Source organism: Chelonia mydas, chromosome 11, assembly GCF_015237465.2.
Source record: "Chelonia mydas isolate rCheMyd1 chromosome 11, rCheMyd1.pri.v2, whole genome shotgun sequence".
NCBI lineage: Eukaryota > Metazoa > Chordata > Testudines > Cheloniidae > Chelonia > Chelonia mydas.
Genome location: NC_051251.2, coordinates 23,083,939 through 23,102,153, shown reverse-complemented (window position 1 = coordinate 23,102,153; position 18,215 = coordinate 23,083,939). Strand labels below are relative to the sequence as shown.

At 39.7% G+C, this 18,215-nt stretch overlaps 1 protein-coding gene across 3 annotated transcripts in view; it reads right to left on the bottom strand.

Annotated features, from left to right (window-relative positions):
* The window catches only part of ARHGAP15 (Rho GTPase activating protein 15), a 441,049-nt gene that overhangs the window by 21,449 nt on the left and 401,385 nt on the right, over positions 1–18,215 (bottom strand). For all 3 annotated transcript variants that reach the window (XM_007057477.4, XM_037912146.2, XM_037912147.2), the window contains exon 13: positions 12,801–12,906. In XM_007057477.4, the coding sequence (XP_007057539.1) occupies positions 12,801–12,906 (106 nt within the window). The remainder of the gene's footprint in view (positions 1–12,800; positions 12,907–18,215) is intronic.

The window sequence follows — 18,215 nt, the reverse complement described above, 5'->3', positions numbered from 1 at the left end:
GGACAGACTCTCCAGTTGTGGGATTATTGTGCTGCAATAATGCAGCAGAAAGTGGCTGCACCCACATGCAAGAATCTGGCCAATTGACGTTAATTCTAAATGTTTACCCAGTGTGCATGGTGAAATTTCACCAAGCTGACATCCAGGTCTTCATCCAGATCCTTTAGACAGCACTAAACTTTGGTTAACAAATATGAGAAGATATTTCAAGTTAAAAGGCCTTTGCTGTGGTCAATAGCCAGTCATCCATAAAATATTTCCCTTTCTGCCACAGTTCAGGATTTCTGAATGCCTTGCAAAGAGATACTACGCATGTGACAAGCAGATTTGCATCTCTGCCAGTGGGTGAACTAAGACCTTTTATCAGTGACAACAAACAAAGTAGGTGGTCGTCTACCTCTTTTCTCACTTAAAAAAAAAAAAGATGACATTTTTCACTGTCTGAAATGATTTTGGAAGCAGAGATACTGGGTTAACTCACTATGAATTATTAGTGGAAAAGTGGGTCTGAGAAGTGTGTTACATCTGAAATATTTTTCATCACTTGAACATGTGCTGTCCAGAGCTGGCCCTGTTTTACCAGTCACAGGGAACAAACATTTCACATTCACAGATGCTCCTAATTTGGTGCGGTTTGGAGTGTAATTTAGATCAAACGTATCCATGTAAATGAGTCAGGGTTTCTTAATTAGGTGCTCTAAAGGAAAAAAAACTTGGACCACATCAGTAGGTGTGGGTGTGGTGCCCACAATACTGGAGTTTTTCCTATAGACAAAGCTTAGTTTCATTCAGGAATACTGTAGGTCTTTTCGTTTTTTCAGGCACAATAATAAATCTGCAGATGGCATAGACATAAAGACGCTACTTCAGAGGAGCTGTCTAAAAACACTGTCTCTTTGGCAAAAGCCTTAAAGTAGGTCATTCTGCTGTGATTTAGGTTTATATTTCATTGCCAGCTTTTTGTTCCTATTATAAATAGGGTGCATTCCAGTCCACAGATTTGCTCTTAATTTTTTCAAACTGGTATTTGTTTACGAGGATTTGTAGATCTTCACAAAAAAATGGCCAATATCCTGTTAGAAGTACAAATACTGCAGTAGACCACAAAAAGAGATGTATGTTGCTGATAATTTGGAGATGCTGAAATGTGAAATGCTAGTCTCTGAAAGCAAAAATATATTGATTTCTCTTAGCATGATGACTGAAACGGTTGTTGCATGTTTTGCAATGTGTGAAAAATGATCTGATCTAATATGTTTTCTGCAGTTTTATAAGTGGGGTATATGCATTGGCCTGACTGATCAGAGTTTGTTTTTGAGTTCCTATATTTGCCACTGACAAGCATGCATTTGATATATCTCTATCTATCAATCTAAAAGGAATATCAGGGTCTATTTTCCCCATCAAAATGCTGGGGGTCTACTTGCCAAACACTCACTAACATTAATGAGTTACCTGCATAAATTCTTTCAATTGACGGTAGAATAAATCTCATTGTGTTAAATTATTTTGTACAGAACACTGACATTTTGGCATTTGTCTTTTTTTTTTTTAATAAAAAAAGTTCCAGTGAAGATTTTAAGAATGAAAAACACTGAAATTAACCCCTTGGTGACTTGGTTCTGCACTACAACATGTTGGAGCCCTATCTTTTAAGATACAAAGACCCTTCTCCAGTATCCTGAGCACCCTCAGATATTTGGGTTTAAAAGAACTCTAAACTCAAAGCAAAACTCAGGGATTGCAAAACCACATAAATTAAACCCACCAGTAAAGTTCACTGGAACTTGTGAAACCCAGAAAGCAGGACCCTTGTGTGGGTAGACCAAGGGCCTGACTATTTCACAGTAAATGAGGAGCAGAACCTAGAACTTGTGACATACTGCATGAGCTTCGGAAAGTTACTTACCTAACTTTTCATGTGTCAGTTTCCCCATCTGTAAAATTAGTATAATAAAACTCATCTACCTTAAAGGAGAGTTTCAGTTGTGAGACTTAATTAATATTTGTAAAAGCGGCAAAGAGTCCTGTGGCACCTTATAGATTAACAGACGTATTGGAGCATGAGCTTTCGTGGGTGAATACCCACTTCGTCGGATGCATGTAGTGGAAATTCCCAGAGGCAGGTGTAAATATGCAAGCAAGAATCAGGCTAGGGATAACGAGGTTAGTTCAATCAGGGAGGATGAGGCCCTCTTCTAGCAGTTGAGGTATGAACACCAAGGGAGGAGAAACTGCTTTTGTAGTTGGCTAGCTAGTTACAGTCTTTGTTTAATCCTGAGCTGAGGGTGTCAAATTTGCAAATGAACTGAAGCTCAGCAGTTTCTCTTTGAAGTCTGGTCCTGAAGTTTTTTTGTTGCAGGATGGCTACCTTTAAATCTGCTATTGTGCTATGTGCTATTGTCCAGCGAGATTGAAGTGTTCTCCTACAGGTTTTTGTATATTGCCATTCCTAATATCTGATTTGTGTCCATTTATCCTTTTACGTAGAGACACGTAACCAGATCAGCTACACCATCACCGGTTCATTCACCTGCACGTCCACCAATGTAATATACGCCATCATGTGCCAGCAATGCCCCTCTGCTATGTACATCGGCCAAACTGGACAGTCCCTATGACTTGCACTGTTATATTTTCTCTAAAACACTGAGAATTTGCCAAGTTCACATGTTACTGAAGAATGAGTGATCTTTGAGGAACGTTTTATTCACATTAAGAATTGCTATGTGTGATTGTAGGGGACTCCATGATATACATACATACTTTAGCATTTAAAATGATAGCAATGTAAAGATACCCAGGAAACCTGGTTTTGTTGCTCTTTTGACTAACAACTTTGTTTTCTTTTCCGTCTACTCTCTTAGTGCACACTTGCTGAGATGTATATTGTTTATGTATTGAGAGTGGCCACATACTGGCGGAGGGAGAAGTCATTTAATAAATTATACAGAAAATGGATTCAGCTCCTTTTCTGAGTAACCTAAAGGAAAACTGCACTGAGCTAGCCTCAGTATTTTCATTGTTTGAATTCCTCTCTGAATCTTTTATATAGATAAGATGGTGATCAATTGTTCTCCATGTCCACCAAAGGCAGGACAGGAAGTACGCAGCTTTATTTGCAGCAAGGGGAATTTAGGTTAGATATAAGGGAAAATGTTCACCTCTAAGGATGGTTAAGCTCTGGAACTGGTTACCCAGGCTGGCTGTGGAATCCCCATCACTAAGAACAGCTTAGACAGACATCTTTCAGGGGTGCTCTAGAAATACGTAGTCCTGCCTCAGTGTGGGCAAGGTGGACTCGCTGATCTCTGAGGTCCCTTCCAGCCCTATATTTCTATGAAACAGTAAGCACATGTGTTGTGTGCACAAAGGTGCCTCCATGATATACTTTACATTTAGCCTTTTTGTACCAGAAAGTTGTATAGAAAATTTCATATGAGGCTTAAAATCCTAAACCTACAAGCGCCAAGCATCCTTGACTGCCATTAAAGTCCTTTGGGGTAAGAGGGTAAGTCCCCGGCCACTAGGTGTATTACCATCCATTCACAATCATGCTTCTTTTGTCCTCTTCAGATTCTCAGCATTGCTTCCCTTGCTCCATTTTGCAGCAGTGGGACTCAAAATGTCCTTGTTCCCATTGTTGCGGTCCTGGCCCTTTAGCGCAAGGCTAAGAGGGAGACTCACAATCCTAAGTAAGGCCCTGATTCAGGAAAGCATTTAAACACATGCTTACATTCTGTTGATTTCACTTAATTGCTGTTTGCTTATGTGCTTTCCTGAATCAAGACCTAAATCTCCATTCACCTCTGTCTTCAGGCCTCCTGCAATCTCTCTGAGATCTGCTGAACTTCTCTGCACTGTGGAGTGCTTCATAATGACTATCTAAGCTTGATGAATTTTGCCTGATTTGGGGTTTCTTTGTGAAAGTTTCACAGTTGTATATGTGATTTGTTCTGCTGTGTAGAAGAGAGTTTTTCTGAGCCTAGATTTACTATCTAAGCCTGTCTAAACATGCTGATCTTCTGGTATAGTACATACTTTAATAAATGAAAATCATATGTGTAACTTGCATCTTTTCTCCTCCATAAAAATAAATATGGAAATTTTGCAGACGTCCCATGCTAAGTATTACTAGTTGTCATACAATAGCTTTAATTTCTGATTTATCCTTGGCATTCTGGGTATTACTGCTGGACTTGTCATCACATTGTCATTCCTGCCTCTTGCGTGGGCTATTGTTCAGCTCTTCATACATGTGGCTCCTTTTTAAAAAAAAATAGGTAAAAATAAATCTATTTTGTTAAATGTAGTTTCCAGAAGCTGGTGCTCTTTGGAATGCAATAAAGCTGACCCATACTGCTGTGTTTGTTTGTCTGTTTTCAGTCACTGGATGCTCTGCTGTTCATGGTGCCACAAGGAAGCGGGGAGCCAATTTTTTTTTTAAATCAACTAATAGAGAAACCTCTGTAATACTTTCATGCCTTGTGTTAGAGAATATATTAGGTTACAGGGTATTTGCTGTTGTTTTCGATCAACACCGCCCCTGCTTAACAAGGGGCTTATTTTTTGTGAAATTGATTCAAGTCATTATTATTAAAGAACTAATGGTTTTAATGGGGGGCCAGGATTCTGATAATTTCATTTCTGACTGAAAGGAGGAAAAAGCCTGGATTGCATGTACCATGCTAAAACATAAGTGGCCTAAAGCGTAGGAAAAACAGAGTGAACTAATTTTGCAGAATCAAAGGTGAATCAAAAGGAATTGGCTTCCACATGGACAAGGCAGCCAGATAGGCCACAGTACCTGATCCACGTGATAAACCAAGAGGCAACTGCAGAACTCCCCAGACAACTTGCCTGAAGTGCCTGCCAAGGAGCCAGATGCTGCTGCTGGAAGAATATCGTCCATACTTGGACATCTGGGTTCGATGCTTTCCACTTAAAGAAGTGGGGAGAGGGATTGCTAAAAGGCATCCAGGTCACTGTCTTTTTGTTTAATTGTTACAAAAAATACTTATTAATATAGTAAATAATATAATATAATAATATTAATATAGTAAATAATGCTTTTGAGGGGAAAGTATGAAATTTGAGGATGTTTGTCTCTAATATATTGTTTGATACTTTTAGCTGTTTTATGTTAATGCATATTAGATTAGAGAGGCAAAAGAATCTTGTGGCTACTGCAGCAGACTCTCTGCAATGACTTTGAGCTTGCTGGCTCTACCACTGACTTACTCTCTGACCCTGGGTAAGTCACTTAAATTCCCTGTGCCTCAGCTTTTCTATCTGCAACATGTTCATAATAATAGCTTCTTCCAAGAAGGGTTAGTTAGTTAATGTTCATAAAGCACTTTGGGAGTCCTGGATGGAAGGTGCTGTTTATTCCTCACTTGAGATTACAAATCTCAGTTTGTGAATTAGTTGCTGTGGAGATAGTGATTTCACAAACAGAGGGTGGTTACTTCATGTAGGATGAAATTCACCCTTATGCAGAGGGATAGTGCATCACTGATGGCCTGTTTAAGCCCTCAAAATAAGACCTAAATGGGATTTATGGGTTTACATAGACTTTGGTGGTTCCTAGGCATAGCTGGCTTTCTGCACAGAGGTGAATTTATCTCCTGATGAAAAAACAGGAAGAACGGGTAGAATGCTGAGCAGTCACAATCCCGTTTTCAATCAAAAAAAGAAACAAGGATTTGAAGGGAGTGTGGGGACACACACAATGCTGCATCAGTAGAATATGCTAACACAGAACGGGTCATATTATGCGGCCTTTACTGAGAAAAACTCCCACTAACTTCAGTGGTAGTTCTGCTGTATTAAAGATAGTAGAAACTGGCCTACAGTTTGTGGTTTGATGTTATAGAAAATGTCAGTGGCCTCTAAGATTCAACTACTTTTTAAAGACCATTCCTTGCAAAACACTTGATGTGGCATTAAATTGGCATATGCCATATGATTTGTCTAACCAGACCTGGACTGTGTGTTTTTACCTTTCATGTTATATGGACAGATTTCATGTAAAATCAATGGGAAACTAAAGGTTTTGCCCTTCTGTTGCAAAATGCTTAAAACAGCAAGTGCCCTAAAAACCTGGTATCCCATTTGCACTGTAAAATAGAGCTACACTTGCCCTAGTGGGTGCTACTCTCTGCACTTAATAAATGACATTGTGATAATACAATTTAACTTGCAGTGTTAGCTGTTTCCCTTTAAAAGAACATGAGATTTCTTTAATGTGTGTTCTGTACATGAGGGAACTCGGTGCAGTTTTGATCTTATGGATGTTCTGTGAAACAGACAGGCCTGCTAGTGTGGGCAGACACTACACATACTTTCCAGTTCAGTTCTGTCAGTACCTCACTGTTCTGTTCTGCTATTACAGCACTAGACCTCTCTTGCACAGCAATGACTGATTGTGTCAAATATTCTGGATGCACTTCTAACGACTAGAAAGAGAGACCGTTCTCCTCAAGCTCATTTCACATCTGATCTGAACCTACTTCTCCAGAACTGAAAAGCCATAGATAGAATCTGCTGTACAACCTTTCTCTCACCAAGATTGATAGTGGTGTCTTCCTTATAAAGGCCAAATCCTCTCACCAGTGCCAAGTGTACATCACTGGCTACCTCTACACTTGGAGCTAAGGATGCAATTCCCAGCTTGCACAGACATGTATTAGCTGTCGTCAGTACAGTAGCCCTGGTAGCATTGGGGTGGCAGACGGACTAGCTGCCCTGAGTACACATCAGTGGGGCTTGGACAGGCTTGTACATGGGTGGCTAGCCCATGCCACTGCTTGCTGCTGCCTATGCTTCCACAGATATACTATTTTTGGTGCACTAGCTTGATGAGAACTAGCTGAAGTATGTCTATGTGAGCTGGGAATCATATATTTAGCTCCAAATGTAGACATAGCCACTGTGCTGGCTGCTGGGACAAATGGAATTCTCCGACTCTCCTCTGCCAGTCCCCAGCTGTACGTTACATAAGAATTCCACAGCTGATACTCCAGCCTAAGTGTTCTGGGGTCTTGCTTCCCCCTTTGCCCCTACGCGGAAAGATCGGAGGATCTGAGTAGTTGTAGATTCTTCAGCTACTCCTGACCTATCCTCCTGTGGCAGCAGCGGAGATCCCCCATAGACTTAAGCTTCACGGTGTGCAGGGGATGTGTACCTCCAGCACATTAGGTCCACAATGTGAAGGCCTCTCTGTAGCAATGAAGTTGAGAAAAGGCTTTTCCCCTGAAATTGCATTCCTGACTCAAATCAAACCAGTTTACTTAAACAAACAAACAAACAAACAAAAACTGGCAACAATTTGGGGTAAACACTATCTATGCATATTGAGCAAAGTTCTGCCATCACTCACCTTGTGCAACTCCACTGATTGCAAAGGAGCTGCCCGAGGTGAGAGCCAGTACAGCTGGGTCATTGACTATAGTCTTGCAGAAGAGCCACTGAAAACATCCGAGTACCCAATTCTGCTTTCATATATGTCCATGTAATCTGCTTATGTCAGTGGGGTTGCACAGGTGTAAATTAGAACAGAATTGTTCCCCAAGTATTGGGGAAGCATTCTAATGACGGTTTCATACATACATTTGTTCAGAGTCCCAGCAAACAATCTCCTTCTTTAATCTCTATGGACTTTGATTACATGCTAGCATAGCTATTTAACAAAAGCTCCCCTAGAAATGTTAACAAGCTTCCAGCATGGAAGATGGGGCACAAGGGAGATATGTGACTGCTGAGCTACACGCACAAAGCACATGTGCTCAGTAGATGTGCTGGCTGCACCAACACAGTGTGAAGATTTCCACATCATTCTCAGTATGGTGAGTTGAAGACCCAGCCTGCACCCAGATATGTATAGGTGGGAATTAATTGGAGGAGTACAGTGAGCATAGCTGGGGCAATAATGGAAGGATGTCACCTACGGCATGCTAATGAGTCAAACAAGTAATCAGTTTTGTGGCTTTGCTGCAAAGTAGAATTAAGGTTGCTGCACTGGGCTGGGATACCAAGAGCAATGGGGCGGCCACTCTTTCTCCACCTACTTCCTCCCCGTTGGATGATGAAGCCAAAGCAAAATCATGTATGTAGTTAGACATGATTAGATTCTGCATATAGCTCTGAACAGCGATAGCAAGATGTGTCATTGTACAGGAAATGATTGGTAGCTTGTATTATAGTTATACTTTAGTAAGATGTTGCTAGACAATCTCAGTCTGAAGGAGAGATAATTACACATGTTGTTGGACCTAAGTACACCAGTTCTCATTTTAACTGCTTTAGTTCAAAACAAATACAAAATGTCTGCATTTCCCACATTAAAATACCCTGTTGTTAAATAATGTATGTATTTTCATTGACCCTGACCTATTGGGCCTCCCTGGGTCACAGAGTGGATCCTTTCTTGCCCATTGATAATATGTGCTACAAGACAGCATAGACCAGGGTGGCCAACCTGTGGCTCCGGAGCCACATGCAGCTCTTCAGAAGTTAATATGCGGCTGCTTGTATAGGCACCGACTCTGGGGCTGGAGCTACGGGCGCCAGCTTTCCAATGTGCCGGGGAGTGCTCACTGCTCAATCCCTGGCTCTGCCACAGGCCTTGCCCCCACTCCACCCTTCCCGCCTCCTCCCCTGAGCCTGCCATGGCCTTGCTCCTCTCTCCTCTCCCCCAGAGCCTCCTGCATGCCACGAAACAGCTGATTGGGAGGTGCGGGGAGGGACGGGGAGGCGCTGATTGGCGGGGCTGCCAGTGTGTGGGAGCTGGTGGGGGACTGCTGACGTATTACTGTGGCTCTTTGGCAATGTCCATTGGTAAATTCTGGCTCCTTCTCAGGCTCAGGTTGGCCACCCCGGCATAGACCTTTATGCCACCCCTTCAATTTTGGATGACATTTGTTTCCAATATAACCTTCTACCCCAGCTTTCATACCATGGAGCCAAGACTCATAAAATAGTTCCTTCTTTCCATTAGGATGTGCTTATACAAGTCAGCACCACATGCTGGCTTTCTTCATATAGATTAAGAATATTGCTTCCATAATGCTTATAGTCCCAAATGGTCCAATTTATCATTCTGTCCTATCTTGCACTGCTGGTGTGCTAGTATACTCCACTATTATACCAGCTGATTCACTGGGCTTTGCCACACTGATAATTGGAAATGCAGCTATTCATAGTTGGATGGATAAGAACATGTGTATATTTAGATAACAAATCTGCTCTCCTTCCTCCTGTGGAGATATGAGGACATATACTGAGGACATATGCAACTAAGTATCATTATTTAATTATTTGTATTTCAGTAGTGCCCAGCTGTGCCAAGGTGCTCTATATACACACAGTGAGAGTCTGTTCTTGCTCTGAAGAGATTACAGTCAAAATAGACAAGACAGATAAAGAAAGTATCATCACCATTTCATAAAGAACCAAGGCACAAAGAGATTAAGTGATATACCCAAGGTCACACAGAAAGTCCACGGCCAAGCCAGCAACTGAACCCATGACTCATGAGTTTCAGTCCAGTGGATGAACTACAAGATCACCCTTTCAGTCTTAAATAGCCTTTGTCCATATCTGATGTGATTTTCCCTTACAGCCTGGGTAACAGTAGTTTCTTCTTGGTGGGTCCACTTCTGGAAGGTAAAATATATCTTTATATATAGACCTATTCTGACAGCACACACATGGGCTGCTAGGAGTAGAACCCTGGACCTTTAGGCACAAAAACATAGGCCTCCGTCACTTGAGCTAAGGTTCTCTTTTAGCAGACACCTTCCCCTATAATTCCCAATTTGACAGTAATAGGTCACACAACCTTCCTTTAGGCCATTCACTAAAGGTCAATTTATACACACAGGGTACATTACAGGGAGACTGGGGCAATGGTCTTTCCACAAGGCCAAATTTACTTTTTTTAATCTCTTTATGGACTTGCTTAAACCTTTCCATGCTTCATTAAATGGGGCCATCACACAACTAGATGGATTTCTTTTCTCAATTCAGCATTTATTTGGTAGCCATACACCCATAAAATGATTTACATATGTTGTATGTAGTGAACTATAGAGTGCAGCAGAAAAGTATAAAGGTACCATTCATTAAAAGCTGGCTTTGGTCTGTTTTGTGGGGGTCACTTTTATTTATACTGGGTGAACTTCACCCCTGTGCCAAGGGCCTGAATGAGTCCATACAAACCACTTAGGCCATACATACACTTCATGTTAAGAGCAGTTCTACTCTGAGTAGTGACTTTGTAAAATGGCACCTTCTTGTTGCATTGATCTGTTCCCAGTTTCTTATTTCCATAAACGCTACAGAGCCAGCACAGTTAAGAGAGGAGCTGGATTCTATCCTTTGTTGTTTACTACATTGTAATCTGTTACACCTGTCCAATCCCATTGAAATAATGCAACTTCGGTGCATCACTGAAGGCATTATTTGGCCTACAAACAGTGCTTAAAGTGTACCTGGTCAAAAGGAGTCACACAACCAGCAAATACAATTTCTACAACTAGAGCTGGGGGTGTCATTTCAGCCCTCCCTAAAGCCCCCTTTGATTGGCTGCTTCCCTCAATTCCTCTCTTCCAGGGGGATAAACAGCCAATCAGAGCCACTGTAGGCAGAACTCTCCCCACTCCACTCAGGAGCTGAAGCCATTCTTGGGACAGGGCAGGGGGAGAAAGGGGACCAGACCAGAGCCTACTAACTGATGGTGGCTCCGTTCCTCAGTTCACAGTCAAGCTGGAAGGTCATCTTGAGTGGGGTCCCACAGGGACCAGTTTGGGGTTTGGGTCTGTTCAATATGTTCATCAATTATTTAGATAATGGCATAGAGAGTACACTTATAAAGTTTGCAGACAATACCAAGCTGGGAGGGGTTGCAAATGCTTTGGAGGATAGGTTAAAATTCAAAATGAGCTGGACAAAATGGAGAAATGGTCTGAAGTAAATAGGATGAAATTCAATAAGGACAAATGCACTGAGGAAGGAACAATCAATTGCACATATACAAAATGGGAAATGACTGCCTAGAAAGGAGTACTGCAGAAAGGGATTTGGGGGTCATAGTAGATCACAAGCTAAATATCAGTCAACAGTGTAACACTGTTTCAAAAAAAGCAAACATCATTCTGCGATGTGTTAGCAGAAGTGTTGTAAGCAAGACATGAGAAGTAATTCTTCCGCTCTACTCTGTGCTGATTAGGCCTCAACTGGAGTATTGTGTCCAGTTCTGGGGGGCCACATTTCAGGAAAGCTGTGGACAAATTAGAGAAAGTCCAGAGAAGAGCAACAAAAATGATTAAAGGTCTAGAAAATGTGACCTATGAGGTAAGATTGGAAAAAATTCGGTTTGTTTAGTCTGGAGAAGACTGAGAGGGGCTATGATAACAGTTTTCAAGAACATAAAAGGTTGTTACAAGGAGGAGGGAAAAAATTGTTCTCCTTAACCTCTGAGGATAGGACAAGAAGCAATGGGCTTAAATTGCAGCAAGGGTAGTTTAGGTTGGACATTAGGAAAATCTTCCTGTCAGGGTAGTTAAGCACTGGAATAAATTGTCTGAGGAAGTTGTGGAATCTCCATCACTGGAAATTTTTAAGAGCAGGTTAGAAACAAACACCTGTCAGGGATAGTCTAGATACTTAGTCCTGCCATGAGTGCAGGGGCCTGGACTAGATGACCTCTCAAGGTCCCTTCCAGTCCTATTATTCCCTCCTCCCCACACCTTCTCCTCCTGTGAATATTGGGATGCTCCTCTGCTTCTCCCCCAGGAGGGACCCTGCTCTGGACCACCCCTGGAATTGTAGGAGAGGCAGAGGTGAGGCAGAATTCATGTGGTGGAACTGATGGGGGGCTGGAGAACAGGCAGAGGTACTTTCTCTCTCATTTCTGTAGGAAATGATAGATCCTTTCACTTTTTTCAGACCACTTTAAATAATGCCTTCAGAAACTTCATTACCACTGGTGCCACAAAAGAAAGAAAGAAAACCCAGCTTGCAGTAGATTCCAGGTTGCTTTTGTACGGCTGCCATATTTCTCTCTTGTAAACTGGGCACAGTGAATATGGAAATTGCCAAGAGATGATAAACATGGAACTCAACAATGCTGTTTTTACAAATCTGGATTTGTGAGCCACGTCCATCGCCATAGTATCTGAATGGAACATCTGTAGTATCTCATCAACTTTTCCAGAGGAGATGGGCACTTTAAATCTTTCCTAAGAGCTTGTGTAGTCATTCTCCACTGCACTGAACTTCACTGTAAGGTAGAACAACTAATTTTTGATGTAAACTGCAGGTCTTTTTTATGACTTATGCATGCACAAGAGCCATTTATATGAATAGAAACTTGTTAATGACATACCTTACAGTGTGCACAGCTCAAAAATAGAAACAAACCTGAAGGAGAATTTTCTAACCCATAACTTACAAAACCAACTGCATATATATATATATACTAGATTATTCTGGGTAATACTATATTGTATAATTCAACATAACCTAGTGTACAGTAATCCAAAGCATTTTACCCCATGTGAAGAGAAGTACTACTGTTCCATTTGCTAGTATAAAAACAATGAGTATTTAAGTCTAGCTGTACAGATCTTTTTGTGAGTAGAGATAGAATATATGTACATATTTGATAATCATATTCAGTTTTGCAAAAAGAGTATACTGCATTGATAGTGTTAGATATTTAGGGTAGGATTTGGGCACCTTGCTCCTTTAGGCCCCTTTAAAAATCCCACTCCTTTAATACTGTTAGCTTAACTTACTTTTTTAGATGTTCAAAGAGGATTTTCATTGTGTCACGGTTTGGCCTAGGGAGCTTCTGTAAAAGACGCCTTATGGACTTAACTCGAGTGCTGCTGTCTGGATTTTCTGATGGGGAAAAATAGAAAAAAAGCATAAGATTTGAGTGTCACTTTAGGATACTGTTTGCATACAGTTATGTCAGACATCTTAGTAACTTGAGCTTAAACTAGAGGGCACTGTTAACGTGGTTACAAGTGCAGCTATCTTAGAATGTCTTACCCCATGTGATACTGATGGAGAGCCTACACAATAGCTTACAAGGGATTGAAAAATCTTTCTAATGGTTCAGGAAACATTTTCTCATCAGAGAACTGACTTTGTATTCTATGCATTTATTTTAATAGGCCATTTGGATTCATACAAATGCAAATATTCCACGGCTGGCCTACTTGTGAATAGTAAGTAGCCTTCTTATAAAGTAGAGTTTCCTATTCTGGAACTACATTCCACCAGTGCACCAGGATCTGCACTGGACACCTCTGCACTGGACACCTTAAACTGAGTAACCATGTAATCTTTACTGTCTTGTTTTTCCTGTGCACTCCTCCAATGACCAGATTGGTTCCCTTTCTTTACCGCTAATCTCTCTATATCATGCTTTTGATTCCACACTTATGGATATTAATTTAATATTATGATTTAACTCATGCTTTCTAGTGATCTGCAGTTGGCTACACACAATTCGATTTTTTTAGCTATCTTCTAGAATTGGTTGTATTGGCACCATCATTTTTAACTGCCTTTTGGTAGGAAACAATTACCATTACCAATATACAATCAGTAACAAAAGAATATGGGACTAAGAATGTTACTGCTGTCTTGGTCGGGATAAGCATTGTAGTTTAGTGTGATTCATGGTTTCAAGGACATACGTTTTGCATATGGCTTATGCTTGTGATATTTGCATTTATTTGCATGAGATGTTGCTACTAAAACAAAGACGTACAACTGTGGTTTCATTTAGGAACAGATTAGATAAGGTGACAGTAGGCCTCATATAGAGAAAACATCTTGTAAGCTGCATGTTCTAGATAACCTGAGAATTCTTTTCTGATCTGATCATCTATAGCTTAACTATCATCTATAATTCTGAGTATATTTTAGTATTTAATATTTATATTGGTCTAGCATCCAGATTCTCCAGTCAAAGTTGAGCCCTCTTTGTGTTAGGTGCTGCATAAACCATATGAATACACAGTTTCTACCCTGTAGATTTTATAATCTAAGAAGCAAATTTATAGCACCACAGATCCATCATTTAAACTGAGTTAATTGTGCAATCTCTTCCTAGGAAGCTCAAAGTATTTTGAGAAAAGACTAGACCTCCGAATAATCAACATAGATTATTTTTTCTTTTCAAAATCTTCCATGTGAATATAGTTTCAGGGAAAGTAGCGAGACTGACAACCCTGGAGAACGAAGTTATCCACAGAACAGACATAGGCATGGGTGACAACAGACAGAGGTTTCTATGCACAGCCCTATCATTGTATTTTGACCATGATATCTAGGGACCCAACTGTACAGTGGAGAAGGTAGTTCAGTATCAGTGCTCAGTCAGTTCTTGGCCTCTCTGTTGAGGCTGCCAAAGTAGTGATTATTTTTGTCATGTGGATACCCTGTCCTGTGAGAATTGAATTGAAGATGCTATCCAAAACTGTATAAAATTATAGCAGGTATACTTTTCAACTGATATAACTCAACGGTAGTTTCCATTCTGTTTTCCAGAAAGCGTTCACTGGCCTTAAGCACAGATGCACCCACTCAGCTCAGGTGTGAATCTAGCCTAGGATTTTTAAAAAACAGAGTTATGAAAGAAGGTCAACACCACAAATCAAAGCACCTGATGCTTGCTTATTGTTGAGTGCTCAATACTTCAGGGGAAATGCAGTACAGGAAGGATTTATTATAGGCATCTATGGAGATGTTTTCCCGTCCCACACCCCCCAGGTTGATTTGCATAGATATCTACCTGGGTGTCACCCTCTATTCCAGAAGTGACTGCATTTCAGAGATCAGGGAAGTGACTCTTACACGGATATAATCCATGAAACTTTTAGCATTACATAAATGCACACTAATATTCTAATACCCAATCCCTTTAGAAAATGGAAAGTATGGACAGTTCTTTTTTAAAGGCAGACTCTGCCTCCTTTTTAAAGTGCATAACCAAAGACATGGCCAGGAGAAAATAGGATGAGAGACAGTTAACCAATTTCTAAAGCACAGAAATCCTAGAAGAAATGGTGCATAAAATTATTTTATGAATCAGCCTATTCGTTAATTGTTAGCCTATTGTAAAAGAGGAAAAACAGGCAACATGTGGTAACTTTAGTCAGCATTTCTGAACAGGGAATGATAAACACCTCTGCCTGGCTCTGGCATTTATCAGTACTGAGATATTATTACCACATAGACTCACAGCATGGTTACTGTTATCATCGAAAAAAAGAGCCAGCTAATCTTAATGGTTTGTAAAGCCGTTACCTGCACTGGTCTGACATTTATCATGATCATTTTACCACATGGGTCCTACATAGCAAAGGTATTTTATCTGGAAGGGACATCACTATGAATTATTATTTGCAGCTAGGTAGAAAATTGTATGTTGTAGATACCTTTTCTCATTATAAATCACAGTCACATTTCACCATTTCCCACACAAAGCTGCTGAGCCCAGAATTTTTGCCACAATGCTTACTCTCTCTACCTTTTATAGTTCCATGAAAACATTGGGTACTTTTTCATTAAAATGCTTGATGTTGTTTTTTTAAATGCTACACATGCTTGATTTTTTTTGGATGTGTTAAAGACAATTTTCTCCAACTTTATAAACTGAAGTTGATAAACTGTCTACTTTTTTAAAAACCTTGTTCCTGCTTCTATCTTAGCGGCCAGACTTGTCTCTGCTCTTGACCTTGTCAATGCAATATTTAAGAGTAGATCGGATGTAAGTCCTTATGCTTGATTTTGAAATACCTATGCATTTTCTTCTCTGCCTGAAATCCTTGCGTTCCACTTTAAAGCCACTGAAGATTTTCTCCCTTCATTTTCCTAATTGGGAAGATTTTTTTCATGGATGCCTCTTCATCAAACTAAAAAGAAGGGGGAGGGAAATCCTACCTGAAGATTTGTGTAAATAGTCATCCAAGAGGTATCACCAAACTATCTGTTGCCTAATGAAGCCCAGTAATTTACAGTACAAAGAAAGAGAAGACATTTTGTAGATCTGACACTTCTTTTTTGAAACTCTAAGGCTAAGTCCAGAATATGAAATAGACTAATTTTTTTAAGTTAAAGTAGCACAAAGGTACAACTTGTAATTGCAAAAATAAAAAAAAATCCCTGTTAAAAGATTATCAGTAAGTTCTGGAAAGTTCTGTTTTCTTTTCTCTAAACTGTTTCAATAGGAATAAAAACAACCAAAAATTACACACACACATAATAAACAGGGAGAACATTTAGCCCTTCCCCCCCTTTTTTTATTTTAGGATAAACATGGAAGGAGAATGTAACAATTTTAGCAAATTAAGATAATTTCATGTGAATTGCAGAAGGCATTTTTATGTTGCTAGTACATATATTTAGAAATTGGGTTCCTGTATTTAAAAATAAGGTTCTCTTTAAGAAAGCAAGACTGTAGAGATGCTCTTGTTTATATTTAAATGAAGAATGCATTAAACAAGCTACAAAGCATTTAATATTATATAGGCTCTTTTGAAAATGAGCTTTGGATAAACATTTGAACATGGAAGAAAACATGATGTGCCTGTAACATTAACTGTGGCTGGGTGAAAATGAACAAAGAAAGTAACCTTTAGCTTTTATGTCCATAAAGAATACTTAAACAAATCCCATTGAATCTTTCTTTTAATCATTAATTTTAAATGGACATAGCTATTTACAACAAACCACTTTGTTTTAGAACAGGAAGTCCAAGGTTTATCTCCAATAACTCACATTTTCTAGGAAGGGATGTATGTCTCTAACCTGACATGCATTCATTATTTTGCAAGGTACTGGAGTCTGACCTTTGACCCTCCTCAGACCTGCTGCATTATTCATGCCTGACTTACTTTGTGTAGTTTTACTACAGTACCCATTTCCCTTTACCAGCAGCTTCAGTTACTTGTTCATGTTTAACGTTAAACTGGCATTTATGGCTCACATTAATGCTTAATTTTATTTCAAGCCATCATCTCTTCTTTTTGTCCTGTTGAACCGAACTGTGTTGTGTGGCTGGGGAAAAGGCGCTATATGATTCTGCATAAAATATTGCACTACTGAGCTGTCACCAACACTAAGATTTTTTTTAAAAAGCGTGTTTCCCTCCTCGCTTTTTATATTGCACTGCTCACCATTTTTTTGAGAAACTTTATGCTGTGTTCAAAATGTCACACGCTATTGCTACAGCAAATTCCGTAACCAGAGACTACGTCCAACAATTCACACAATTGATTCAACTGCCAGGTTTTGTTTTTGTTTTTTGTTTAATCAGAACTGAGTAGGTTAGGTGGATTTTTGAGTGCTAATGAAATTGTGAGACTTATGGTGCTGGCTACTGCCAGCCATAGTGTGGGCAGACGCTCTGCAAGCTTCCCCACTGTGTTGCTGTGCAAGCATCCCTGCTGTTATGTTTGCTATAGTTTTAATGTCTGTGAAAAATTCCTGATGAAACTAAATTATGTTATGCTCTCTTGTTTATGTAAATAAAATACCCGATTTGGCCAGTTTGTCCTGCCCTTGCCCATTTTAGAAGCTCTCCCATAGTACAAGTGCTTAACTTAACCCCAAATCCTATCAACTACCTCTGTATTATCAGGATATGAGAATTTACTTAAAACAGAATGCACATTGGGCTTCATTTTTCAGTGGTGCTGAGTGCCCACCTCCCCAACTGCCATCAGTCGATTTCAGTATTCAGAACAAGGACCACTGTGGTTAAAAAAAATGTGAAGTTAGATTTTTTAAAAAAAAATCAGATTCCTCATATAATTTGAAAAACAAGGATATTTCATCTTGTGTAACATTAACGTCTCAATCTTAATCATCTGCTATAGACAATGCAAACCTTATTGCATATATACATTGTAAAATACTACTACATTTTAAAAAATCCATAAGAATGTGCAAACTAACTAATGCTTGCTATAAGGAGAATAAATCAATTCAGACCACAAACTGGTTACTTTTTATTCATGCCTCAGAAATAGATGTTGCAAAAAATGAACATTACAAGAAACCTTTTTATATATCCAATTGATGAATTCACCAAATGTGATACAGAGTGGAGTTTTCAATGAATATTCATACAACTCTTGCAATCCATTAGCAAGACTTAAGACAATGAGTTTGCAACTCAATCCCATTTAACA